This window comes from Ranitomeya variabilis, chromosome 2 (assembly GCF_051348905.1).
Source record: "Ranitomeya variabilis isolate aRanVar5 chromosome 2, aRanVar5.hap1, whole genome shotgun sequence".
NCBI lineage: Eukaryota > Metazoa > Chordata > Amphibia > Anura > Dendrobatidae > Ranitomeya > Ranitomeya variabilis.
The window spans coordinates 415,871,067-415,897,847 of NC_135233.1; the positions used below are offsets into that span (position 1 = coordinate 415,871,067).

A 26,781-nucleotide genomic window follows, 5' to 3' on the forward strand; every position below is an offset into this window, starting at 1 on the left:
TAACTAAACAGACTGAAGATAGAAAAGGTATCTTTGCGGTCAGCATAAAAAACTAACAAAAAACCACGCAGAGTGTGCAAAATAAACCACCGACCGATTCACGGCGCGGTGGTGCCACTCTGCATCCCAGAGCTTCCAGCTAACAAGATAAATTCATTATAGCAAGCTGGACAAAAACACAGTGGTAACAAATAAGCTAGCAGAGACTTAGCTTTTGCTGAAGTAGACAGGTCATCTGAAAGATCCAAGAGAACTGAACCAGTACTAGGACATTGACAGCTGGCATCAAGTAACGATCTGAGTGGAGTTAAATAGAGCAGCCAGCCAAGACCTGAACGAGATCAGCTGGAGAAGGAATCTCAGAACCAGCAGCTCCACTCACAGCCACCAGAGGGAGTCCATGAACAGAACTCGCCGAAGTACCATTCATAACCACAGGAGGGAGCTCGAGAACAGAATTCACAACAGGGTCCACAACCCTCTGTCTCACGCCCACCAGTCAGGGCGTGAGCATGACAGGCGCATGGTTCCCCTATAACACACCCACCCTCCGGGCCACTGAGCTTGGCCTTGATCAGCATCCGCAGGCGCGCCACCTCCTGCCTCTTCAGCTCGTCCAGCTTGGTCCGGATGTGATGGCCGACCAGGTCCAGCTCTTTACCAATTTTCCCGCTCTGTGGAGAAGTACAGAGAAGCAGCAGCTGTTACACAGAAGCCCGTTAAGAGCTGCGCCGGTCACAGCGGTCGGGACGTGAGGCAAGTGCACTAACATGGGATCCGCAGGAAAGTATGTGCCCCCGCTGCTCTTACCTTGATGTCCTCCATGTCGGAGGCCTGGATCTTCTCTCGGAAGTGTTGGTCTGTCTCCAGAACTTCCACCACCTCACGCAGATACCGGTCATAGTAGAGCCCAGTGTCCTGACAAGAGAAACACATCACAGCTGTGCCCACCCAAGGCCAGCCCCCCCGAGTACCGCCACCTGATACTCACCGACTGAGACTTCTGCCCTTCACTTGCTGCCTCCACATTCACCTTGGTCTTATCCGTGTCGATGGGCACGGCCCTCGCTGCTACCAGGGTGCAGATCAGGAGACTGGCAGGACGGCCCCACAAGCTCCACCATCGTATCTGGAGAGACATCAGCATCCCTGGTAATGAACCACTATGGCTAGTGGGGAAACAAAAGCTGGTAACAGTAGGAAAGGAAGGAGGCGCAGCAACACAGGGCAGCCTGGCACCACGGGGGATGAAGGCGGCACAGCAACACAGGCCAGCCGGGCACCACGAGGGAGAAAGGGGGCACAACAACACAGGCCAGCTGAGCACCGAGGGGGAGGAAGGTGCCGCAACAACAGGGCAGCAGGGCACCGCGCGGGAGGAAGGGGCCGCAGCAACACAGGCCAGCCGGGCACCGTGGGGGGAGAAAGGGGCCGCAGCATTCAACTACAAATCGATTTGTAAAAATCAAGCCCCCCCCAATAGTGCTTCTTTCATGACCCTGCTCCCTCTCCCTCGTCTGCAGCCCTGGTTGAGGCTCCACTTCGCAGGCTTAGTCTGGGGACGTCATGGCGCCACCTGCTGTGTGGAGCTTCAGATGCGTCTACTGAACGGTAGAAATGGAGCCGACGGCCTCCTGCTCCCCCACTGTCCTCACTCCGAGAGTACACATACCAGGGAGATCAGTCCAACTCAATGACAAGATATTATATGGCGAGAAAATGTAGAGTCTGTCAGAAAGTTGTACAATGATTCACTGCTGAAGCCTTATTTACATGGGACTGCACTGGCAATCTCCGGCGATGGGTCATGTGGCACCGGATCACCTGAAGCAACAGGACGAAACAGGTGGCAGTGCCTGGCTGTATACACCCTGCACATGACCCATGCTGCGGATACATAGTAGCCCCTCAGCCAGCACAGTGTAACCTCATCCAGATGAGGTTGCTCAGTCTTGGCCGCATGCGCATGCGGTGGATTCTGGTGTAAATGGTCTGGCAGATACTGGGCCACACTGCCAGACTCCTAAGCAGTTCGGATCTCTCCTAGATCGCCCAGACATTTGGAGTAAAGGTACATGCTACACCGTGCTCCGCAACTTTCAGACTCTGCCACAATGGTGCACAAGGTATTACAACCACAGCACCCACCAGACCATGGGGCATCCTGGTGAGGGCATGGTGAAAGGACGCAGCCTGTGCCATCAAACACGCAATAAATATGGATCAGAACGGATGGAAAATATTCAGCGCTGTGCATTGTTCTGCTGCTCCGAGTGTTGTGTACAGCATAAGCCGCTGAGCGTAATGATCAGCTGCAGCGTTGATGTGCGCAAAGTCATGATGTCACCTCTCAACCCTATCAGAAAGCAGAGCAATGGAGCAGAGGCTGCAGCTGCAGAGAGGAGCTGGAGGACTTTACAATTTTCTACAGTTGTAGCTCCATTTCTCCCAGCTCTACCTTTACACAAGTGCTGGTCCTTCAAGAGGCGCTGTTGCACTTGGCCTTCTGTTTTCAGGGTAGTGTGCTCTCCACGTCACCAGCAGAGGTGGCTCTTCCTCCACAGCATCGGTGGACGGCAGCAGGGCAGTAAATGCGATGGATCAGGACTAGTGATGAGCAAATATACTCGTTGCTCGGGTGACCTCCGAGTATTTGTTAGTGTTCGGAGATTTAGTTTTCATCACGGCAGCTGAATGATTTACAGCTACTAGCCAGGCTGAGTACATGTGGGGTTTGACTGGTTGCTAGGTAATCCCCACATGTACTCAAGCTGGCTAATAGCTGTAAATCATGCTGCTGAGGCGATGAAAACTTAATCTCCAGTCATAAATACTCGGAGACCACCCGAGCAACGAATACACTCGCTCATCACTAATGAGGACTCTGGCCAAGCTTAGGGCATATGCACACACTGCAGTTTTGTTGAGTTTTTTTCTGCAGTCTGTGGTCTCAAGCATGCGCTGCTTCATTTTTCATGCAGATGTAAATCGGGGTCAATTCAGCTCTTTCAGCGTTTTTGGTGCAGGTTTCATCCAAACGAGTGGGGGGAAAGCATCAAAAACGATATTTTCTGCTGCGTTGTTGCCGCCATCACAGCAGTTTCTTGATTTTTCTGCTGCAAATACTGACAGTGTGCCCATGCCCCAAAGGGACCAGTAACTTCGGCAACGACAAGAAAATAGAAACCAAATTGCCAGTAAGTCTAATTGTAGGAACCCTCCACGATAGCACCACAGGATAGTGGGATTACCCGTGCTGTCGAGGAGGGTTCCTAGAAACAAAATTACCGGCAAGACAAATTCTATTTTCTCTACACGACAGCACCACAGGAGAAATGACAAAGAAAAGACTTTAGGGAGGAACAATGGCATGGAGAACTTTCCTCCCAAAGGCCAAATCATTAAGAGACATTAGATCTAGTTTATAAATGTTTACAGAAGGTATTGACAGAAGACCAGGTAGCGGCTCTGCAGATCTGCTTCATGGAGGTGTTAACGCTTTCAGCACAAGGTGGATATAGCTCTGATGGAGTGTGCTGTGAACTTCTCTGGAGGTACCAGATTATGGTTCTTGTAAGCTCCACAAATTTCCTTTTTGATACAATATGGGTTAGTAAAGGGAAAAAAAACTTCAAAAAGCACTATGTCTGTAGAGCTTTAAGAAGATATTCTGATACTTTGCCCAGGATTTTGATCGTTGAAGATAAGAGCTATGCTTCACTATGTATGTCCATTTTATTTCTCTACGGTTGGATGGATTTTAGCAAAAGGAAGGTAAAATGATCTTGAGACATATGGAACTCTGATGCTACTTTTAAAAGTCCACGTGGCAGCCCTTAGTTCATATTTCAATCAAAGTCTGGCAGATCATCGTTGGATTAAAAGGTTTATGACCGCAGACTCAACCAAGGGTATCCAGTTTAGTTCCTACCTGGGATCTGAACATGGTCCTCAAAGGCCTTTGTTTTCCACCAATTGAGCCTGTAGACTTCCATAGTGTCCTTTCAAGCAGCCTTCTTGGTGATAGTCACAACGGCGAGAAGAATCACTTAACTGAATTCTCTGTCGACAAGGGAACCTTATTGAAGAACTCTAAAACATAGGAACTTTTTCCGCTTTGACTCCTCTTTCCTATAAGTGCTGGTCTTTAAATTCTTCTCTAATCCTCTCTGCAGGCAATCAAGAAATTTGGATACTTTTAGATGTAGAGGATTCTGAGGGGTAGAGCCACAACAGAATATCAGTGTTCCATATTTTGTTATACATGGAATTTGTTATATACTTCCAACTTTTCTGAAGTTTATGTACCACTTTCTCCGAATGACCCCTAGATTTAAATGATGACAACTAAGAAGCCAGGCTGCAAGACTTGAGGATCAGGGTGATAAATCGGTCCTTGGTGAAGAAGGTTGATGATTGATGGAAGAATCAGGGTAGCTTCTTATCACGAATCCCTCTCCGTGGTGTCACTAATTTGTCATGTGCCCGCTCTCAGCACATGACTTGGGGTTGTGCCTGCAAGGATAAATCTATCTCCCCTCTCTCAACCCAGCATTCAACCTATGTCCTGTGCTGTAATGGGAGCATAACTCACACACCGACCCAGGCCACACACCCGTTCATACACACTGCCACCACTCACCGAATACACGGGCGATGAGTCCTGGAAATTACTAATACTGTCTACCACTCATACGGATCATACAGTTTAAGGCTTTGGATTCTTTTAGAACATTCAAGGTTCAACTTGTTAAAGTTTTATGCTTTAATACAAACAGGTTCTGTGCTTACAGTAAGAAAAAGGTATAAAACTATGATAATAAAAAGACAAACCGGTATGCAAAACAGTGTAAAATAAACAGGAGAAAACTTACAGAAACGTGTAACTTTGAAGTCTGCTTTCTGCTCCCTGAGGGGGAGTGAATATGGAGTTGGTGGAACTCATCAGCTTCCCAGGCTGCCATCACATGTCAACACGATTCTATGTATACAGGCCTAATTTATAGCTTTACTCTGGAGGTCAGATTTCTAGACCAGCCCCTCAGGTTAATATCATAATTGCTTGTTTTTTGATTGGACTGCGGCTGCTCCCCCTAATGAATATATTATTTGCTCTGAGATTCCCTGTGTAAAAGTTCTCACAAATAGATAGTGTCAGGCTGTAATTGACATCTCTCTTCAAAGAGCTAGGAGGTGTCAAATGTTTCCCTTTTTCTTGGTTCCCAGCATGACCCCCTGGCGAGAGTGGAGACAGTAGTTTGCCTTCAGGATATGTATGCTGTGACCTTTGTGAGGCCTGCAGTTTCAGGACAGATGTTCAACTACTGCTAGTTACACATATAACCCTAGACATATGTCACTACACACATATAGATATACACATATTTCACCACACTTCTATTTTCAGACTGTTCAATGTTTCGTACCAGCTTCTTGTTGTGGCCACAGAGGTGATACTAGGATAGTCTTGGTCTTGTTCTTTCTGATTTTCTGTAATGTTTTTGGTAGAACGGAAATTGGAGGGAAGGCACATGCACATACTGGTTTGAAAACCCAGCAGTGTGTGAAAGCGTCTACCGCTAAACAAGGAGAAAAAAATATTCTGCTTTTGTATTCTGACAGGTTGCAAACAGGCCTACTCCTGGGAGACCCCATTTCTCGACTAGGGTTGGATATACTTCCGTATTTCAGCTCCATTCCCCTGGGTGTATAATTTTTCTGCGGAGAAACTCTGCCTGGACATTGGTGGAACCTTTTAGATGTAATGCTGACACGGAGAGGACATGTCGCTCTGCCCAAGAAAAAAAAAAAATTCAGTCTAAGATCATTTTTAGGCTTTTGTATCTTAGCTTCCATGGCCATATTGATAGATACAGAGAAGACAGGCTAACGGAGGACCCAGCTGGCAGTTGGGGGTGTTGATTGAGAGAGGTCCGATGCAGCTCCTGCCGGGTGCCTCACAAGAGGAGTAAACAGTGAGTTGCAGGATACTCCGGTCACATGGGAGCGCACAGGACACAGATGAAAGGATTAAAAGTTTCTTTGTTTATTGAAATCCACAACGCGTTTCGATGGAACAGCTCCGTCTTCATCAGGTGGCAGGATACAGAGAGTGGGCCGGAGTAAGTATATAAAGGAACACCAACCAATGAGATTTAAGGAGCAATTATGTGACCGAAGTATCCTGCAACTCAACATGGCCATATTGTCCTAGTATATTTTTACATGGGTTTCTCTTACCAAGCTCACCGCAGCTGTGAGAGAGCTTCCACGGCTTTCAATTTTCTGGAATTGGATAACCAAAGACTGAGGTCTTGAGACCATATCCCCTGGAATGAGGCCTGGGAAACCCGACTCCCCATCCTCGTTTGCTGACATCTGTTATGATGGTCGATAGAAGATTCTGATTCCAGGTTATTCCTCTGCTTAAATTATTTTTTAATTAAGCCACCAGCTGAGTTAATGTTTTACTTGGCTGGATAAGTAGATTGTTCTGTTAAGGATCCCGGGGTTCCGTCTCAAGAGGATATGAGGTGAATCTGTAGGATTCTTGTGTGGGCCTAAGCCCAAGCTACTGCCTGGATACAAAAGGTCATGACATTGCGAATCTCACAGATACTTTGAATCGTACTTTGATAGGTTTGTCTCTCAGTAACCAGGATAGTTGGTCTTGAGAGTCCAACAGAATCTGTAGGAACTTCTTCCTAGAAGGGTCTAGGTCTTATGTTTCATAGTTTACCGGCCACCCCTGAGATGTAAGAATCTGAAAAGTTCTCCATAAGTGATCTTCGAGTATTGGAATTATTGGACCTATCACCAGAAAGTTGTTGAGGTAATGATATAGATGTTTTGGTTCCTGATGGACGCTACTACCGCCTCCATGACCTTGGTAAATACCCGAGGAGCGGATGAGATTCCCAATCGGAGGATGTTGAACTGAAAGTGGAGTGTTTGATGTCCTTGGGTTACTGCAACTCTCAGGTATTTCTGGTGCACCGGGTTAATGGGAATGTGATAGTAGGCATCCTGTAGGTCGAAATGACAACATTTTGTCCTATTATACAGTAGGAATGGTAGATTTTAATGATTCCATCTTGAATCTCCTGTACTTTATCTATGTTCAGGGGTTTTAATTATATTATCCTGTAAGTTCCATTTGTTTTTGTTGGTTTGTTTATTTAACACAAGGAACACACAGAAATAATGTCCCCTTCCGCAATCTGCTTCTGGTACTGGGGAGATTATCCCTGCAGCTAGTAATTTCTGGAGTCCTGATGTTAAGGAGATTTGTAACTCCAGGGATGATAAGGACGTTATCCTCAGAATTTATGGAGGTTTGGAGGAGAATTCGATTTTAATTCCTTCTTTGACAGATTGTAGAACCCATTGATTTGGGGTGATCATCTGCCATTGGGAGAGGAACTCAGAAATCCGACCCCTACTATTTTGTAATCATTGCCTCTCCTGATGCAGATTCTAGGAGAAGCGAGATGTTTCTGCCTCTACCTCCCGCTTTTCCCTTTTCTTCTATATGAAGGGGGCTGATTTTGTGGGGGACGAAAGGACGGCTTCATGACCATCGAGAGTTCTGGCAGCATTTTCATTTTATCAGATGCTGTCTCCAGTAATTCATCTAGTGCTGGTCTAAACATGTAATCCCCGAGAGGAACAGAGCAAAGCTTAATTTTGGAGGCTGTGTCACCGCTCCACAGTTTCAGCTGCAGTGCACGACTTGCTGAATTTGACAAGACTGAGATCTTGCCGCTGTTCATAACTCTGTGGAGGCGTCCGCTAAGAATCCTGTGGCCTTCTGAAGTAAGGATTCCAGTAGCTCTTACCTTGAGGTTCCCATACGGAGATGTTCTTCCAGATGGTTCAACCTCTGGAAAATGGAACTTGTTAGACACGTAGATCCCACATGTATGTTCAACAGCGCTGCTCAAATCTCAGTATTTCTTAAAGGGACTGTCACCTGAATTTGGAGGGAACAATTTTTAGTCATATGGGCGGGGTTTTCGAGTGTTTGATTCACCCTTTCCTTACCCGCTGGCTGCATGCTGGCTGCAATATTGGATTGAAGTTCATTCTCTGTCCTCCATAGCACACGCCTGCGTAAGGCTAGATTGCCTTGTGCAGGCATGTACTACGGAGGACAGAGAATGAACTTCAATCCAATATTGCAGCCAGCATGCAGCCAGCGGGTAAGGAAAGGGTGAATCAAACACCCGAAAACCCCGCCCCCATGGCTGAAAATTGTTCCCTCCAAATTCAGGTGACAGAGTCCCTTTAAGCAGGCTGTCCATTTTGCTATCCATTGGGTCCCTCAGTTGTGAAGAATCTTCAGATGGCAATGTTGTCTTTTTTGCAACTTGGGTATCCACCTTTAGTATTTCTCACCAAGATTTATATATTTCTTCCTCTAGTGGGGACCTAAGTTCTGCTGGAATCTCTAAGAGCTTCTTTGGAAGCTCCCATTCGTCCAATATTTGACTTTGGCATTTTCGATACACAAAAATATACACTCTCTTTTGTATTAGGCCATGTTCACACTTTGCGGTGTGCTCTGCAGGTTTATCCCGCAGCGGAATTGATAAATCTGCAGGACAAAACCGCTGCGGTTATCCCTGCAGATTTATCGCGGTTTGTTCGGCGGTTTCCGCTGCGGGATTACTCCTATACTATTGATGCTGCATATGCAGCAATATGCAGCATCAATAGTAATGATAAAAATAATAAAAATTGGTTATACTCACCCTCTGACGTCCCGATCTCCTCGGCGCTGCACGCGGCGCTCCGATTCCAAAGATGCTGTGCCGAGAAGGACCTTCGTGACGTCACGGTCATGTGACCCGGGCATCATCACGGTCATGTGACCGCGACGTCACCACAGGTCCTGCTCGCACAGCAAACCGAAGACCGGACGGCCGCGGGCAGCGCTGAGAGGTGAGTATAACATTTTTTATTTCAATTTTTTTTTTTTTTTTTTTACACTATTTTTGCTTCCCAGGGCCTGGAGGAGAGTCTCCTCTCCTCCACCCCGGGTACCACCCGCACATTATCCGCTTACTTCCCGCAACGTGGGCACAGCCCCATGCAGGAAGTAAGCGGTTCAATGCATTTCTATGGGTGCAGAATCGCTGCGATTCTGCACAAAGTAGTGACATGCTGCGGGTTGTAAACCGCTGCGTTTCTGCGTGGTTTTTCCCGCAGCATGTGCACTGCGGTTTGCGGTTTCCATAGGGTTTACATGTTAATGTAAACGCTATGGAAACTGCTGCGGACCCGCAGCATCAAAACCGCAAAGTGTGAACATGGCCTTATTCCGACATCGGGAGAACATTTACGCCGATATCGGACTCCCTCCCTTTGATGTGGGTTCCGGCACAGAGCCCACATCTTTTCCAGCACGTCAGCTGTTTTGAACAGCTGACATGTGCCTGGAACATCCGCGGGTGGAATCGCAGTCCACCCGCGGCTATTAACCCGTTAAATACTGCTGCCAAACTGACAACGGCATTTAACACGTCCTGTGTCCCAAGGGAGACAGGCGCAGCTATCGTCCTCAGCTGCCCGGTCTAAAACGTTACTGGCCACAGAGCACCCACCACTGGATGACCTCCTCATGCCCCATAGGGACATGAAAACACTGGAGAGAGGGGTGAGCTATGTGACCTCTTTTTGTTTCCTGTCCATATAGGGCGGGGAGTAACCTCCTGTAGTGCAGTCGTGGAGGGTGACAAGAGAGGACCGAATTAAAATCCCTCCCAGTCCATAAAAAAAAAAAAAAGAAAAAGCCCGGCTATCATTACTAGACGCAGTAAGGACAGCATTCAGAATCACCCGTCCATTACCTGCTCTGCTAAAGCGCAGAGGCGGGCAACACAAAGCCCTGTACCGGCCACATATTGCCCAGGAGCACTGTATCAATCCGACTGCACCCAACAGTGTGATATGAAGGGGGGTGGCCAGACTCCTGGGGCAGAAGGGTCCGGAAGGCTGGAGCTCCAATAACCAATACAGAGATCAAAGGTAAGATTATTCAGGGTCAGAGCCGTCCGGAGGGAGGGCTCAGAGGGCGCGAGGGTCAGAGCCGTCCGGAGGGAGGGCTCAGAGGGCGCGAGGGTCAGAGCCGTCCGGAGGGAGGGCTCAGAGGGCGCGAGGGTCAGAGCCGTCCGGAGGGAGGGCTCAGAGGGCGCGAGGGTCAGAGCCGTCCGGAGGGAGGGCTCAGAGGGCGCGAGGGTCAGAGCCGTCCGGAGGGAGGGCTCAGAGGGCGCGAGGGTCAGAGCCGTCCGGAGGGAGGGCTCAGAGGGCGCGAGGGTCAGAGCCGTCCGGAGGGAGGGCTCAGAGGGCGCGAGGGTCAGAGCCGTCCGGAGGGAGGGCTCAGAGGGCGCGAGGGTCAGAGCCGTCCGGAGGGAGGGCTCAGAGGGCGCGAGGGTCAGAGCCGTCCGGAGGGAGGGCTCAGAGGGCGCGAGGGTCAGAGCCGTCCGGAGGGAGGGCTCAGAGGGCGCGAGGGTCAGAGCTGTCCGGAGGGAGGGCTCAGAGGGCGTGAGGATCAGAGCTGTCTAGAGAGGGGTCACACTGTGGCACCCTCGGCCTCACCTGCTTCCTCCTCCCGGCTCACACCGCTGCATCCTCGGCCTCACCTGCTTCCTCCTCCCGGCTCACACCGCGGCACCCTCGGCTTCACCTGCTTCCTCCTCCCGGCTCACACCGCGGTGCCCTCGGCCTCACCTGCTTCCTCCTCCCGGCTCACACCGCGGCGCCCTCGGCCTCACCTGCTTCCTCCTCCCGGCTCACACCGCGGCGCCCTCGGCCTCACCTGCTTCCTCCTCCCGGCTCACACCGCGGCGCCCTCGGCCTCACCTGTTTCCTCCTCCCGGCTCACACCGCGGCGCCCTCGGCCTCACCTGCTTCCTCCTCCCGGCTCACACCGCTGCATCCTCGGCCTCACCTGCTTCCTCCTCCCGGCTCACACCGCGGCGCCCCCTCGGCCTCACCTGCTTCCTCCTCCCGGCTCACACCGCGGCACCCTCGGCTTCACCTGCTTCCTCCTCCCGGCTCACACCGCGGCGCCCTCACCTGCTTCCTCCTCCCGGCTCACACCGCTGCATCCTCGGCCTCACCTGCTTCCTCCTCCCGGCTCACACCGCGGCGCCCTCGGCCTCACCTGCTTCCTCCTCCCGGCTCACACCGCGGCGCCCTCGGCCTCACCTGCTTCCACCTCCCGGCTCACACCGCGGCGCCCTCGGCCTCACCTGCTTCCTCCTCCCGGCTAACACCGCGGCGCCCTCGGCCTCACCTGCTTCCTCCTCCCGGCTCACACCGCGGCGCCCTCGGCCTCACCTGCTTCCTCCTCCCGGCTCACACCGCGGCGCCCTCACCTGCTTCCTCCTCCCGGCTCACACCGCGGCGCCCTCACCTGCTTCCTCCTCCCGGCTCACACCGCGGCGCCCTCGGCCTCACCTGCTTCCTCCTCCCGGCTCACACCGCGGCGCCCTCGGCCTCACCTGCTTCCTCCTCCCGGCTCACACCGCGGCGCCCTCGGCCTCACCTGCTTCCTCCTCCCGGCTCACACCGCGGCGCCCTCGGCCTCACCTGCTTCCTCCTCCCGGCTCACACCGCGGCGCCCTCGGCCTCACCTGCTTCCTCCTCCCGGCTCACACCGCTGCATCCTCGGCCTCACCTGCTTCCTCCTCCCGGCTCACACCGCGGCGCCCCCTCGGCCTCACCTGCTTCCTCCTCCCGGCTCACACCGCGGCACCCTCGGCTTCACCTGCTTCCTCCTCCCGGCTCACACCGCGGCGCCCTCACCTGCTTCCTCCTCCCGGCTCACACCGCGGCGCCCTCGGCCTCACCTGCTTCCTCCTCCCGGCTCACACCGCGGCGCCCTCGGCCTCACCTGCTTCCACCTCCCGGCTCACACCGCGGCGCCCTCGGCCTCACCTGCTTCCACCTCCCGGCTCACACCGCGGCGCCCTCGGCCTCACCTGCTTCCTCCTCCCGGCTAACACCGCGGCGCCCTCGGCCTCACCTGCTTCCTCCTCCCGGCTCACACCGCGGCGCCCTCGGCCTCACCTGCTTCCTCCTCCCGGCTCACACCGCTGCATCCTCGGCCTCACCTGCTTCCTCCTCCCGGCTCACACCGCGGCGCCCTCGGCCTCACCTGCTTCCTCCTCCCGGCTAACACCGCGGCGCCCTTGGCCTCACCTGCTTCCTCCTCCCGGCTCACACCGCGGCGCCCTCGGCCTCACCTGCTTCCTCCTCCCGGCTCACACCGCGGCGCCCTCGGCCTCACCTGCTTCCTCCTCCCGGCTCACACCGCGGCGCCCTCGGCCTCACCTGCTTCCTCCTCCCGGCTCACACCGCGGCGCCCTCGGCCTCACCTGCTTCCTCCTCCCGGCTCACACCGCGGCGCCCTCGGCCTCACCTGCTTCCTCCTCCCGGCTCACACCGCGGCGCCCTCGGCCTCACCTGCTTCCTCCTCCCGGCTCACACCGCGGCGCCCCCTCGGCTTCACCTGCTTCCTCCTCCCGGCTCACACCGCGGCACCCTCGGCCTCACCTGCTTCCTCCTCCCGGCTCACACCGCGGCGCCCTCGGCCTCACCTGCTTCCTCCTCCCGGCTCACACCGCGGCGCCCTCGGCCTCACCTGCTTCCTCCTCCCGGCTCACACCGCGGCGCCCTCGGCCTCACCTGCTTCCTCCTCCCGGCTCACACCGCGGCGCCCTCGGCCTCACCTGTTTCCTCCTCCCGGCTCACACCGCGGCGCCCTCACCTGCTTCCTCCTCCCGGCTCACACCGCGGCGCCCTCGGCCTCACCTGCTTCCTCCTCCCGGCTCACACCGCGGCGCCCTCGGCCTCACCTGCTTCCTCCTCCCGGCTCACACCGCGGCGCCCTCGGCCTCACCTGCTTCCTCCTCCCGGCTCCGGGTTCCATAGCTCTTCTTCGGATTACGAAGTAGAATAACAACACCCCGCCCACATCCCGGTTGTGACACGCCCATCGATACCGAACAACAATTGTTTCCGTGGGAATAAGACCCGCCTCTTCTGTACTAATTGGTTCAGGCTGCTGATGAGCAATGAGCCGGTGAAATATTTGATTAGCCGAAAAACGTAGGCGGAGCCATATTTTCATGAGACTTGCTCTATACGTGGCGCTTAATAGCTAAGGTCTGTAATGACCTAGAACCAGCAGTCGTCGCTTCCCTGTTACCTGGCAACAAGACATCACAACCTTCCTGACTGTGAACAGAAAACGTCCCGATCAGTATAACGCACCGGCATTCACTCTACCCGTATACAACAGAGCGGATATTGGGAGTGATATATAATAGAGCGGATATTGGGAGTGATATATAATAGAGTGTATATTGGGAGTGATATATAATAAAGCGGATATTGGGAGTGATACATAATAGAGCGGATATTGGGAGTGATATATAATAGAGCGGATATTGGGAGTGATACATAATAGAGTGGATATTGGGAGTGATATATAATAGAGTGTATATTGGGAGTGATATATAACAGAGTGGATATTGGGAGTGATATATAATAGAGCGGATATTGGGAGTGATATATAATAGTGCGGATATTGGGAGTGATATATAATAGAGTGGATATTGGGAGTGATATATAATAGAGTGGATATCGGGAGTGATATATAATAGAGCGGATATTGGGAGTGATACATAATAGAGCGGATATTGGGAGTGATATATAATAGAGTGGATATTGGGAGTGATACATAATAGAGTGGATATAGGGAGTGATATATAATAGAGTGGATATCGGGAGTGATATATAATAGAGCGGATATTGGGAGTGATATATAATAGAGTGGATATTGGGAGTGATATATAATAGAGTGGATATTGGGAGTGATATATAATAGAGCGGATATTGGGAGTGATATATAATAGAGTGGATATTGGGAGTGATATATAATAGAGTGGATATTGGGAGTGATATATAACAGAGCGGATATTGGGAGTGATATATAACAGAGTGTATATTGGGAGTGATATATAACAGAGTGGATATTGGGAGTGATATATAATAGAGTGGATATTGGGAGTGATATATAATAGAGTGGATATTGGGAGTGATATGTAACAGAGTGGATATTGGGAGTGATATATAACAGAGTGGATATTGGGAGTGATATATAACAGAGCAGATATTTGGGGTGATATATAACAGAGTGGATATTGGGAGTGATATATAACAGAGTGGATATTGGGAGTCATATATAATAGAGTGGATATTGGGAGTGATATATAATAGAGTGGATATTGGGAGTGATATATAATAGAGCGGATATTGGGAGTGATATATAATAGAGCGGATATTGGGAGTGATATATAATAGGGTGGATATTGGGAGTGATATATAATAGAGCGGATATTGGGAGTGATATATAGCAGAGTGTATATTGGGAGTGATATATAATAGAGCGGATATTGGGAGTGATATATAATAGAGCGGATATTGGGAGTGATATATAATAGAGTGGATATTGGGAGTGATATATAACAGAGTGGATATTGGGAGTCATATATAATAGAGTGGATATTGGGAGTGATGTTATGGTTCTCAATGGCAAGAGAACATAGCCCAGCAAACATAAGTACTAGCTCTTGGAAGGATGGAAACTAAACTGACCATGAACTAAACCTGCCGCACAACTAACAGTAGCCGGGTAGCGTAGCCTACGTTTTTTATTCCTAGACGCCCAGCGCCGGCCGGAGGACTAACTAATCCTGGCAGAGGAAAATATAGTCCTGGCTCACCTCTAGAGAAATTTCCCCGATAGGCAGACAGAGGCCCCCCACATATATTGGCGGTGATTTTAGATGAAATGACAAACGTAGTATGAAAATAGGTTTTAGCAAAATTGAGGTCCGCTTACTAGATAGCAGGAAGACAGAAAGGGCACTTTCATGGTCAGCTGAAAACCCTATCAAAATACCATCCTGAAATTACTTTAAGACTCTAGCATTAACTCATAACATCAGAGTGGCAATTCCAGATCACAAGAGCTTTCCAGACACAGAAACGAAACTACAGCTGTGAACTGGACAAAATGCAAAAACAAACGAGGACTAAAGTCCAACTTAACTGGGAGTTGTCTAGCAGCAGGAACATGCACAGAAAGGCTTCTGATTACAATGTTGACCGGCATGGAAGTGACAGAGGAGCAAGGTTAAATAGCGACTCCCACATCCTGATGGAAGCAGGTGAACAGAGGGGATGATGCACACCAGTTCAATTCCACCAGTGGCCACCGGGGGAGCCCAAAATCCAATTTCACAACAGTACCCCCCCCCCTCAAGGAGGGGGCACCGAACCCTCACCAGAACCACCAGGGCGATCAGGATGAGCCCTATGAAAGGCACGGACCAGATCGGAGGCATGAACATCAGAGGCAGTCACCCAAGAATTATCCTCCTGACCGTATCCCTTCCATTTGACCAGATACTGGAGTTTCCGTCTGGAAACACGGGAGTCCAAGATTTTTTCCACAACGTACTCCAACTCGCCCTCAACCAACACCGGAGCAGGAGGCTCAACGGAAGGCACAACCGGTACCTCATACCTGCGCAACAATGACCGATGAAAAACATTATGAATAGAAAAAGATGCAGGGAGGTCCAAACGGAAGGACACAGGGTTAAGAATCTCCAATATCTTGTACGGGCCGATGAACCGAGGCTTAAACTTAGGAGAAGAAACCCTCATAGGGACAAAACGAGAAGACAACCACACCAAGTCCCCAACAGAAAGCCGAGGCCCAACCCGACGCCGGCGGTTGGCAAAAAGCTGAGTCTTCTCCTGGGACAACTTCAAATTGTCCACTACCTGCCCCCAAATCTGATGCAACCTCTCCACCACAGCATCCACTCCAGGACAATCCGAAGATTCCACCTGACCAGAAGAAAATCGAGGATGAAACCCCGAATTACAGAAAAAAGGAGACACCAAGGTGGCAGAGCTGGCCCGATTATTGAGGGCAAACTCCGCTAAAGGCAAAAAAGCAACCCAATCATCCTGATCTGCAGACACAAAACACCTCAAATATGTCTCCAAGGTCTGATTCGTCCGCTCGGTCTGGCCATTAGTCTGAGGATGGAAAGCAGACGAGAAAGACAAATCTATGCCCATCCTAGCACAGAATGCTCGCCAAAATCTAGACACGAATTGGGTTCCTCTGTCAGAAACGATATTCTCCGGAATACCATGCAAACGGACCACATTTTGAAAAAACAGAGGAACCAACTCGGAAGAAGAAGGCAACTTAGGCAGGGGAACCAAATGGACCATCTTAGAGAAACGGTCACACACCACCCAGATGACAGACATCTTCTGAGAAACAGGAAGATCCGAAATAAAATCCATCGAGATGTGCGTCCAGGGCCTCTTCGGGATAGGCAAGGGCAACAACAATCCACTAGCCCGAGAACAACAAGGCTTGGCCCGAGCACAAACGTCACAAGACTGCACAAAGCCTCGCACATCTCGAGACAGGGAAGGCCACCAGAAGGACCTTGCCACCAAATCCCTGGTACCAAAGATTCCAGGATGACCTGTCAACGCAGAAGAATGAACCTCAGAAATGACTTTACTGGTCCAATCATCAGGAACAAACAGTCTACCAGGTGGGCAACGATCAGGTCTATCCGCCTGAAACTCCTGCAAGGCCCGCCGCAGGTCTGGAGAAACGGCAGACAATATCACTCCATCCTTAAGGATACCTGTAGGTTCAGAGTTACCAGGGGAGTCAGGCTCAAAACTCCTAGAAAGGGCATCCGCCTTAACATTCTTAGAACCCGGCAGGTAGGACACCACAAAATTAAACCGAGAGAAAAACAACGACCAGCGCGCCTGTCTAGGATTCAGGCGTCTGGCGGACTCAAGATACATTAGATTTTTGTGGTCAGTCAATACCACCACCTGATGTCTAGCCCCCTCAAGCCAATGACGCCACTCCTCAAAAGCCCACTTCATGGCCAAAAGCTCCCGATTCCCAACATCATAATTCCGCTCGGCGGGCGAAAATTTACGCGAGAAAAAGGCACAAGGTCTCATCACGGAGCAATCGGAACTTCTCTGCGACAAAACCGCCCCAGCTCCGATTTCAGAAGCGTCGACCTCAACCTGAAAAGGAAGAGCAACATCAGGCTGACGCAACACAGGGGCGGAAGAAAAGCGGCGCTTAAGCTCCCGAAAGGCCTCCACAGCAGCAGGGGACCAATCAGCAACATCAGCACCCTTCTTAGTCAAATCAGTCAATGGTTTAACAACATCAGAAAAACCAGCAATAAATCGACGATAAAAGTTAGCAAAGCCCAAAAATTTCTGAAGACTCTTAAGAGAAGAGGGTTGCGTCCAATCACAAATAGCCTGAACCTTGACAGGATCCATCTCGATGGAAGAGGGGGAAAAAATATATCCCAAAAAGGAAATCTTTTGAACCCCAAAAACGCACTTAGAACCCTTTACACACAAGGAATTAGACCGCAAAACCTGAAAAACCCTCCTGACCTGCTGGACATGAGAGTCCCAGTCATCCGAAAAAATCAAAATATCATCCAGATACACAATCATAAATTTATCCAAATAATCACGGAAAATGTCATGCATAAAAGACTGAAAGACTGAAGGGGCATTTGAAAGACCAAAAGGCATCACCAAATACTCAAAGTGGCCCTCGGGCGTATTAAATGCGGTTTTCCACTCATCCCCCTGCTTAATTCGCACCAAATTATACGCCCCACGGAGATCTATCTTAGAGAACCACTTGGCCCCCTTTATGCGAGCAAACAAATCAGTCAGCAGCGGCAACGGATATTGATATTTAACCGTGATTTTATTCAAAAGCCGATAATCAATACACGGCCTCAAAGAGCCATCTTTCTTAGCCACAAAGAAAAAACCGGCTCCTAAGGGAGATGACGAAGGATGAATATGTCCCTTTTCCAAGGACTCCTTTATATATTCTCGCATAGCAGCATGTTCAGGCACAGACAGATTAAATAAACGACCCTTAGGGTATTTACTACCCGGAATCAAATCTATGGCACAATCGCACTCCCGGTGCGGAGGTAATGAACCAAGCTTAGGTTCTTCAAAAACGTCATGATATTCAGTCAAGAATTCAGGAATCTCAGAGGGAATAGATGATGAAATGGAAACCACAGGTACGTCCCCATGCGTCCCCTTACATCCCCAGCTTAACACAGACATAGCTTTCCAGTCAAGGACTGGGTTATGAGATTGCAGCCATGGCAATCCAAGCACCAACACATCATGTAGGTTATACAGCACAAGAAAGCGAATAATCTCCTGATGATCCGGATTAATCCGCATAGTTACTTGTGTCCAGTATTGTGGTTTATTACTAGCCAATGGGGTGGAGTCAATCCCCTTCAGGGGTATAGGAGTTTCAAGAGGCTCCAAATCATACCCACAGCGTTTGGCAAAGGACCAATCCATAAGACTCAAAGCGGCGCCAGAGTCGACATAGGCATCCGCGGTAATAGATGATAAAGAACAAATCAGGGTCACAGATAAAATAAACTTAGACTGTAAAGTGCCAATTGAAACAGACTTATCAAGCTTCTTAGTACGCTTAGAGCATGCTGATATAACATGAGTTGAATCACCGCAATAGAAGCACAGCCCATTTTTTCGTCTTAAATTCTGCCGTTCACTTCTGGACAGAATTCTATCACATTGCATATTCTCTGGCGTCTTCTCAGTAGACACCGCCAAATGGTGCACAGGTCTTGCGCTCCCGCAGACGCCTATCGATCTGGATAGCCATTGTCATGGACTCATTCAGACCCGCAGGCACAGGGAACCCCACCATAACATCCTTAATGGCATCAGAGAGACCCTCTCTGAAATTCGCCGCCAGGGCGCACTCATTCCACTGAGTAAGCACAGCCCATTTACGGAATTTCTGGCAGTATATTTCAGCTTCGTCTTGCCCCTGAGATAGGGACATCAAGGCCTTTTCCGCCTGAAGCTCTAACTGAGGTTCCTCATAAAGCAACCCCAAGGCCAGAAAAAACGCATCCACATTGAGCAACGCAGGATCCCCTGGAGCCAATGCAAAAGCCCAATCCTGAGGGTCGCCCCGGAGCAAGGAAATCACAATCCTGACCTGCTGAGCAGGATCTCCAGCAGAGCGAGATTTCAGGGACAAAAACAACTTGCAATTATTTTTGAAATTTTGAAAGCAAGATCTATTCCCCGAGAAAAATTCAGGCAAAGGAATTCTAGGTTCAGATATAGGAACATGAACAACAAAATCTTGTAAATTTTGAACTTTCGTGGTGAGATTATTCAAACCTGCAGCTAAACTCTGAATATCCATTTTAAACAGGTGAACACAGAGCCATTCCAGGATTAGAAGGAGAGAGAGAGAGAAAGGCTGCAATATAGGCAGACTTGCAAGAGATTCAATTACAAGCACACTCAGAACTGAAGGGAAAAAAAAAAAAAAAATCTTCAGCAGACTTCTCTTTTCTCTCCTTTCTCTGTCAATTAATTTAACCCTTTTTGGGCCGGTCAAACTGTTATGGTTCTCAATGGCAAGAGAACATAGCCCAGCAAACATAAGTACTAGCTCTTGGAAGGATGGAAACTAAACTGACCATGAACTAAACCTGCCGCACAACTAACAGTAGCCGGGTAGCGTAGCCTACGTTTTTTATTCCTAGACGCCCAGCGCCGGCCGGAGGACTAACTAATCCTGGCAGAGGAAAATATAGTCCTGGCTCACCTCTAGAGAAATTTCCCCGATAGGCAGACAGAGGCCCCCACATATATTGGCGGTGATTTTAGATGAAATGACAAACGTAGTATGAAAATAGGTTTTAGCAAAATTGAGGTCCTCTTACTAGATAGCAGGAAGACAGAAAGGGCACTTTCCTTGTCAGCTGAAAACCCTATCAAAATACCATCCTGAAATTACTTTAAGACTCTAGCATTAACTCATAACATCAGAGTGGCAATTCCAGATCACAAGAGCTTTCCAGACACAGAAACGAAACTACAGCTGTGAACTGGACAAAATGCAAAAACAAACGAGGACTAAAGTCCAACTTAACTGGGAGTTGTCTAGCAGCAGGAACATGCACAGAAAGGCTTCTGATTACAATGTTGACCGGCATGGAAGTGACAGAGGAGCAAGGTTAAATAGCGACTCCCACATCCTGATGGAAGCAGGTGAACAGAGGGGATGATGCACACCAGTTCAATTCCACCAGTGGCCACCGGGGGAGCCCAAAATCCAATTTCACAACAGAGTGATATATAACAGAGTGGATATTGGGAGTCATATATAATAGAGTGGATATTGGGAGTGATATATAACAGAGTGGATATTGGGAGTGATATATAATAGAGTGGATATCGAGAGTGATATATAATAGAGTGGATATTGGGAGTGATATATAATAAAGCGGATATGGGGAGTGATATATAATAGAGCAAATATTGGGTGTGATATATAATAGAGCGGATATCGGGAGTGATATATAATAGAGTGGATATTGGGAGTGATAAATAACAGCGGATATTGGGGGTGATATATAAAAGAGCGGATATTGGGAGTGATATATAATAGAGCGGATATTGGGAGTGATATATAATAGAGCGGATATCGGGAGTGATATATAATAGAGTGGATATCAGGAGTGATATATAAAAGAGTGGATATTGTGAGTGATATATAATAGGGTGGATATTGGGAGTGATATATAATAGGGTGGATATTGGGAGTGATATATAATAGAGTGGATATTGGGAGTGATATATAAAAGAGTGGATATTGTGAGTGATATATAATAGGGTGGATATTGGGAGTGATATATAATAGGGTGGATATTAGGAGTGATATATAATAGAGTGGATATCGGGAGTGATATATAAAAGAGTGGATATTGTGAGTGATATTTAATAGGGTGGATATTGGGAGTGATATATAATAGGGTGGATATTAGGAGTGATATATAATAGAGCGGATATTGGGAGTGATATATAACAGAGTGGATATTGGGAGTGATATATAACAGAGTGGATATTAGGAGTGATATATAATAGAACGGATATTGGGAGTGATATATAACAGAGTGGATATTAGGAGTGATATATAATAGAGCGGACATTGGGAGTGATATATAATAGAGTGGATATTGGGAGTGAATTATAATAGAGCGGATATTGGGAGTGATATATAATAGAGCGAATATTGGGAGTGATATATAATAGAGCGGATATCGGGAGTGATATATCATAGAGTGGATATCGGGAGTGATATATAATAGAGTGGATATCGGGAGTGATATATAAAAGTGGATATCGGGAGTGATATATAATAGGGTGGATATTGGGAGTGATATATAATAGGGTGGATATTAGGAGTGATATATAATAGAGCGGATATTGGGAGTGATATATAACAGAGTGGATATTGGGAGTGATATATAACAGAGTGGATATTGGGAGTGATATATAACAGTGGATATTAGGAGTGATATATAATAGAGCGGATATTGGGAGTGATATATAATAGAGTGGATATTGGGAGTAATATATAATAGAGTGGATATTGGGGGTGATATATAACAGAGTGGATATTGGGGGTGATATATAATAGCGTGGATATCGGGAGTGATATATAATAGAACTAGATGTTTCCAGCGAGCTAACGCTCGGCATGCACATTGCTATCTAATTAACGCTGCTGGTGAATAAACTAAAGTAAATAATGGCAACATTCAATAGCCCTTACGCAGGTGGTAAATTAACTTAAAATGAAGTTAATAACAATAGTGTGGTGATGTGTTGGGGGCGGGATTATGTGTGGTGATGTGGTGGGGGGCGGGATTATGTGTGGTGATGTGGTGGGGGGCGGGATTATGTGTGGTAATGGGGTGGGGGGGCGGGATTATGTGTGGTAATGGGGTGGGGGGGCGGGATTATGTGTGGTAATGGGGTGGGGGGGCGGGATTATGTGTGGTAATGGGGTGGGGGGCGGGATTATGTGTGGTAATGGGGGGGCGAGATTATGTGTGGTAATGGGGGGCGGGATTATGTGTGGTAATGGGGTGGGGGGGCGGGATTATGTGGTAATGGGGTGGGGGGGCGGGATTATGTGTGGTAATGGGGTGGGGGGGCGGGATTATGTGTGGTAATGGTGTGGGGGGGCTGGATTATGTGTGGCAAAAGGGTGGGGGCGGGATTATGTGTGGTGGGGGGCGGGATTATGAGTGGTAATGGGGTGGGGGGCGGGATTATGAGTGGTAATGGGGTGGGGGGCGGGATTATGTGTGGTGATGTGTTGGGGGGGCGGGATTATGTGTGGTGATGTGGTGGGGGGCGGGATTATGTGTGGCAATGGGGTGGGGGGCGGGATTATGTGTGGTGATGTGGTGGGGGGCGGGATTATGTGTGGTAATGGGGTGGGGGGCGGGATTATGTGTGGTAATGGGGGGGCGAGATTATGTGTGGTAATGGGGGGCGGGATTATGTGTGGTAATGGGGTGGGGGGGCGGGATTATGTGGTAATGGGGTGGGGGGGCGGGATTATGTGTGGTAATGGGGTGGGGGGGCGGGATTATGTGTGGTAATGGTGTGGGGGGGCTGGATTATGTGTGGCAAAGGGGTGGGGGCGGGATTATGTGTGGTGGGGGGCGGGATTATGAGTGGTAATGGGGTGGGGGGCAGGATTATGAGTGGTAATGGGGTGGGGGGCGGGATTATGAGTGGTAATGGGGTGGGGGGCGGGATTATGTGTGATAATGGGGTGGAGGGCTGGATTATGTGTGGTGATGTGGTGGGGGGCTGGATTATGTGTGGTGATGTGGTGGGCGGACAGGATTATGTGTGGTGATGTGGTGGGTGGCGGGATTATGTGTGGTGATGTGGTGGGGGGGCGGGATTATGTGTGGTAATGGGGTGGGGGGGCGGGATTATGTGTGGTAATGGGGTGGGGGGGCGGGATTATGTGTGGTAATGGGGTGGGGGGCGGGATTATGTGTGGTGATGGGGTGGGGGGCGGGATTATGTGCTAATGTGGGGGGCGGGATTATGTGTGGTGATGGGGTGGGGGGCTGGATTATGTGTGTGGTAATGTGTTAGGGGGGCGGGATTATGTGTGGTGATGTGGTGGGGGGCGGGATTATGTGTGGTGATGTGGGGGGCGGGAGTATTTGGTAATGTGGTGGGGGGTGGGATTATGTGGTAATGTTGTGGGGGGCGGAATTATGTGTGGTAATGTGGGGGGGCGGGATTATTTGTGGTAATATGGTGGGGGGGCGGTATTATGTGTGGTAATATGGTGGGGGGGCGGGATTATGTGTGGTGATGTGGTTGGGGGGCGGGATTATATGTGGTGATGTGGTGGGGGGGCGTGATTATGTGTGGTGATGTGGTGGGGGGGCGGGATTATGTGTGGTAGTGTGGTGGGGGGATTATGTGTGGTAATGTGGTGGGGGGCAGGATTATGTGTGGTAATGTGGTGGGGGGTGGGATTATGTGTGGTAATGTGGTGGGGGCGGGATTATGTGGTGATGTTGTGTTGGGGGCGAGATTATGTATGGTAATGTGGTGGGGGGGCAGGATTATGTGGTAATGTGGGGGGGCGGGATTATGTGTGGTAAGGTGGTGGGGGTGGGATTATGTGTGGTGATGTGTTGGGGGGGCGGGATTGTGTGGTGATGTGTTGGGGGGCGGCATTATGTGTGGTGATGTGGTGGGGGGCGGGATTATGTGTGGTGATGTGGTGGGGGGCAGGATTATGTGTGGTGATGTGGTGGGGGGCAGGATTGTGTGTGGTGATGTGGTGGGGGAGCGTGTTGTTAATTTGGTTTCTGGGCTCCCCCGGTGGTCACTGGTGGTACTGAACTTGTGTGCTTCATCGCCTCTGTTCACCTGTTTCCATCAGGATGTGGGAGTTGTCTATTTAGCCTTGCTCCTCAGTCATTTCTATGCCGGCCAACAATGTTACCAGAAGCCTTTCTGTTGCATGTTCCTGCTCCTAGACTACTATCAGCTAAGTTGGACTTGTAGTCCTAAGTTTGTTTTGCATTTTTGTTCCAGTTCTCTGTGATTGTTAATTTCTGAGGCTGGAAGCTCTTGTGAACTGAAATTGCCACTCTGGTGTCATGAGTTGATATTAGAGTCTTAAAGTAATTTCAGGATGGTGTTTTGAAAGGGTTTTCAGCTGACTGTGAAGTTCCCTTTTCTGTCTTCCTACTATCTAGTAAGCGGACCTCAATTTGCTAAACCTATCTTCATACTTCGTATGTCAATTTCCTCTGAAATCACCGACAATATATGTGGGGGCTACTGTCTGCCTATTGGGGAAAATTTCTCTAGAGGTAAGCCAGGTCTGTATTTTCCTCTGCTAGGGTCAGTCAGTTCTCCGGCTGGCGCTGGGCGTCTAGGGATAAAACGTAGGCACGCTACCCGGCCACTGTTATTTGTGCGGTAGGTTTAGCTCACAGTCAGCTCGAGTTCCCATCTTCCAAGAGCTAGTCCTTTTTGTATGCTTTACTACGTTCTCTTGCCATTGAGAACCATGACAGTTTGGCCGGCCAAGGGTTAAAATAATTGGCTGAAGAAAGGAGAGAAAAGAAGTCTGCAGAGAATTTTTTATTTTTTTTTTTCCTGAGTTTGCTCATTAGTTTATTCACTAGCATCTCTGCTTACTGCAGCCTTCGTCTCTCTCTCCTTCTAATCCTTAAATGGTTCTGATTTCACCTGATGAAAATGGATCCTCAGAGTTTAGCTACAGGTCTGAACAATCTCGCTATGAAGGTTCAAAGTTTACAGGATTTTGTAATTCATGCTCCTATATCTGAACCTAGAGTACCTTTGCCTGAATTTTTCTCCGGGGATAGATCTCGCTTCCAGAATTTCAAACATAATTGTAAATTATTTTTGTCTCTGAGATCTCGCTCCGCTGGAGATCCTGCACAGCAGGTCAGGATTGTAATATCCTTGCTCCGGGGCGACCCTCAGGATTGGGCATTTGCTTTGGCACCAGGGGATCCTGCGTTGCTCAATGTGGATGCGTTTTTCCTGGCTTTGGGGTTGCTTTATGAGGAACCTCATTTAGAGATTCAGGCTGAAAAAGCCTTGATGGCCCTGTCTCAAGGGCAAGATGAGGCTGAAATATACTGCCAAAAATTTCGTAAGTGGTCTGTGCTTACTCAGTGGAATGAGTGCGCCCTGGCGGCGAATTTCAGAGAGGGTCTCTCTGATGCCATTAAAGATGTTATGGTGGGGTTCCCTGTGCCTGCAGGTCTGAATGAGTCCATGACAATGGCTATTCAGATTGATCGGCGTTTGCGGGAGCGCAAACCTGTGCACCATTTGGCGGTGTCTACTGAGAAGGCGCCAGAGATTATGCAATGTGATAGAATTCTGTCCAGAAGCGAACGACAGAATTTTAGGCGAAAAAATGGGTTATGCTTCTATTGTGGCGATTCAACTCATGTTATATCAGCATGCTCTAAACGTACTAAGAAGGTTGATAAGTCTGTTTCAATTGGTACTTTACAGTCCAAGTTTATTCTATCTGTGACCCTGATTTGCTCTTTATCGTCTATTACCGCGGACGCCTATGTCGACTCTGGCGCCGCTTTGAGTCTTATGGATTGGTCCTTTGCCAAACGCTGTGGGTTTAATTTAGAGCCTCTGGAAGTTCCTATACCTCTGAAGGGTATTGACTCCACGCCATTGGCTAGTAATAAACCACAATACTGGACACAAGTAACTATGCGTATTAATCCGGATCACCAGGAGATTATTCGCTTCCTTGTGTTGTATAATCTACATGATGTGTTGGTGCTTGGATTGCCATGGCTGCAATCTCATAACCCAGTCCTCGACTGGAAAGCAATGTCTGTGTTAAGCTGGGGATGTCAGGGGACTCATGGGGACGTACCTTTGGTTTCCATTTCGTCATCTATTCCCTCTGAGATTCCGGAATTTTTATCTGATTATCGTGATGTTTTTGAGGAGCCTAAGCTTGGTTCACTCCCTCCGCACAGAGATTGCGATTGTACAATAGATCTGATTCCGGGCAGTAAGTTTCCAAAGGGTCGTTTATTTAATCTATCTGTGCCTGAACACGCTGCTATGCGGGAATATATTAAGGAGTCCTTGGAAAAGGGACATATTCGTCCTTCGTCATCTCCCTTAGGAGCCGTTTTTTTCTTTGTATCTAAAAAAGATGGCTCTTTGAGGCCGTGTATTGATTATCGGCTTTTGAATAAAATCACGGTTAAATATCAGTATCCTTTGCCACTGCTTACTGATTTGTTTGCTCGAATAAAGGGGGCCAAGTGGTTCTCTAAGATTGATCTTCGTGGGGCGTATAATTTAGTGCGAATTAAGCAGGGGGATGAGTGGAAAACCGCATTTAATACGCCTGAGGGCCATTTTGAGTATTTAGTAATGCCTTTTGGTCTTTCAAATGCCCCTTCAGTCTTTCAGTCTTTTATGCATGACATTTTCCGTGAATATTTGGATAAATTTATGATTGTGTATCTGGATGATATTTTGATTTTTTCGGACGACTGGGACTCTCATGTCCAACAGGTCAGGAGGGTTTTTCAGGTTTTGCGCTCTAATTCCTTGTGTGTAAAGGGTTCTAAGTGCGTCTTTGGGGTTCAAAAGATTTCGTTTTTGGGGTACATTTTTTCCCCCTCTTCCATTGAGATGGACCCTGTCAAGGTTCAGGCTATTTGTGATTGGACG

The 26,781-nt window shown here is 49.1% G+C and overlaps 2 protein-coding genes across 4 annotated transcripts in view; one reads left to right on the top strand and one right to left on the bottom strand.

The window, feature by feature from the left end:
* NUCB2 (nucleobindin 2) overlaps positions 1-13,246 on the bottom strand; it is a 53,261-nt gene extending 40,015 nt beyond the window's left edge. The window contains exons 1-4 of one of the 3 annotated variants that reach the window (XM_077286579.1): positions 13,217-13,246; positions 992-1,129; positions 811-918; positions 548-674 (exon numbers count right to left, since the gene is read on the bottom strand). In XM_077286579.1, coding sequence (XP_077142694.1) covers positions 548-674; positions 811-918; positions 992-1,129; positions 13,217-13,231 — 388 coding nt within the window. In that variant the 5' untranslated portion in view covers positions 13,232-13,246. Of the gene's footprint in view, positions 1-547; positions 675-810; positions 919-991; positions 1,130-3,931; positions 7,374-12,907; positions 13,188-13,216 lie in introns of those variants that run through there. The other 2 variants (XM_077286577.1, XM_077286578.1) reach the window with 2 other exon arrangements.
* The window catches only part of PIK3C2A (phosphatidylinositol-4-phosphate 3-kinase catalytic subunit type 2 alpha), a 241,093-nt gene continuing 227,314 nt past the window's right edge, over positions 13,003-26,781 (top strand). Inside the window, exon 1 of the mRNA XM_077286575.1 lies at positions 13,003-13,116. The gene's annotated coding sequence lies outside the window, so the exon portion shown is untranslated. The remainder of the gene's footprint in view (positions 13,117-26,781) is intronic.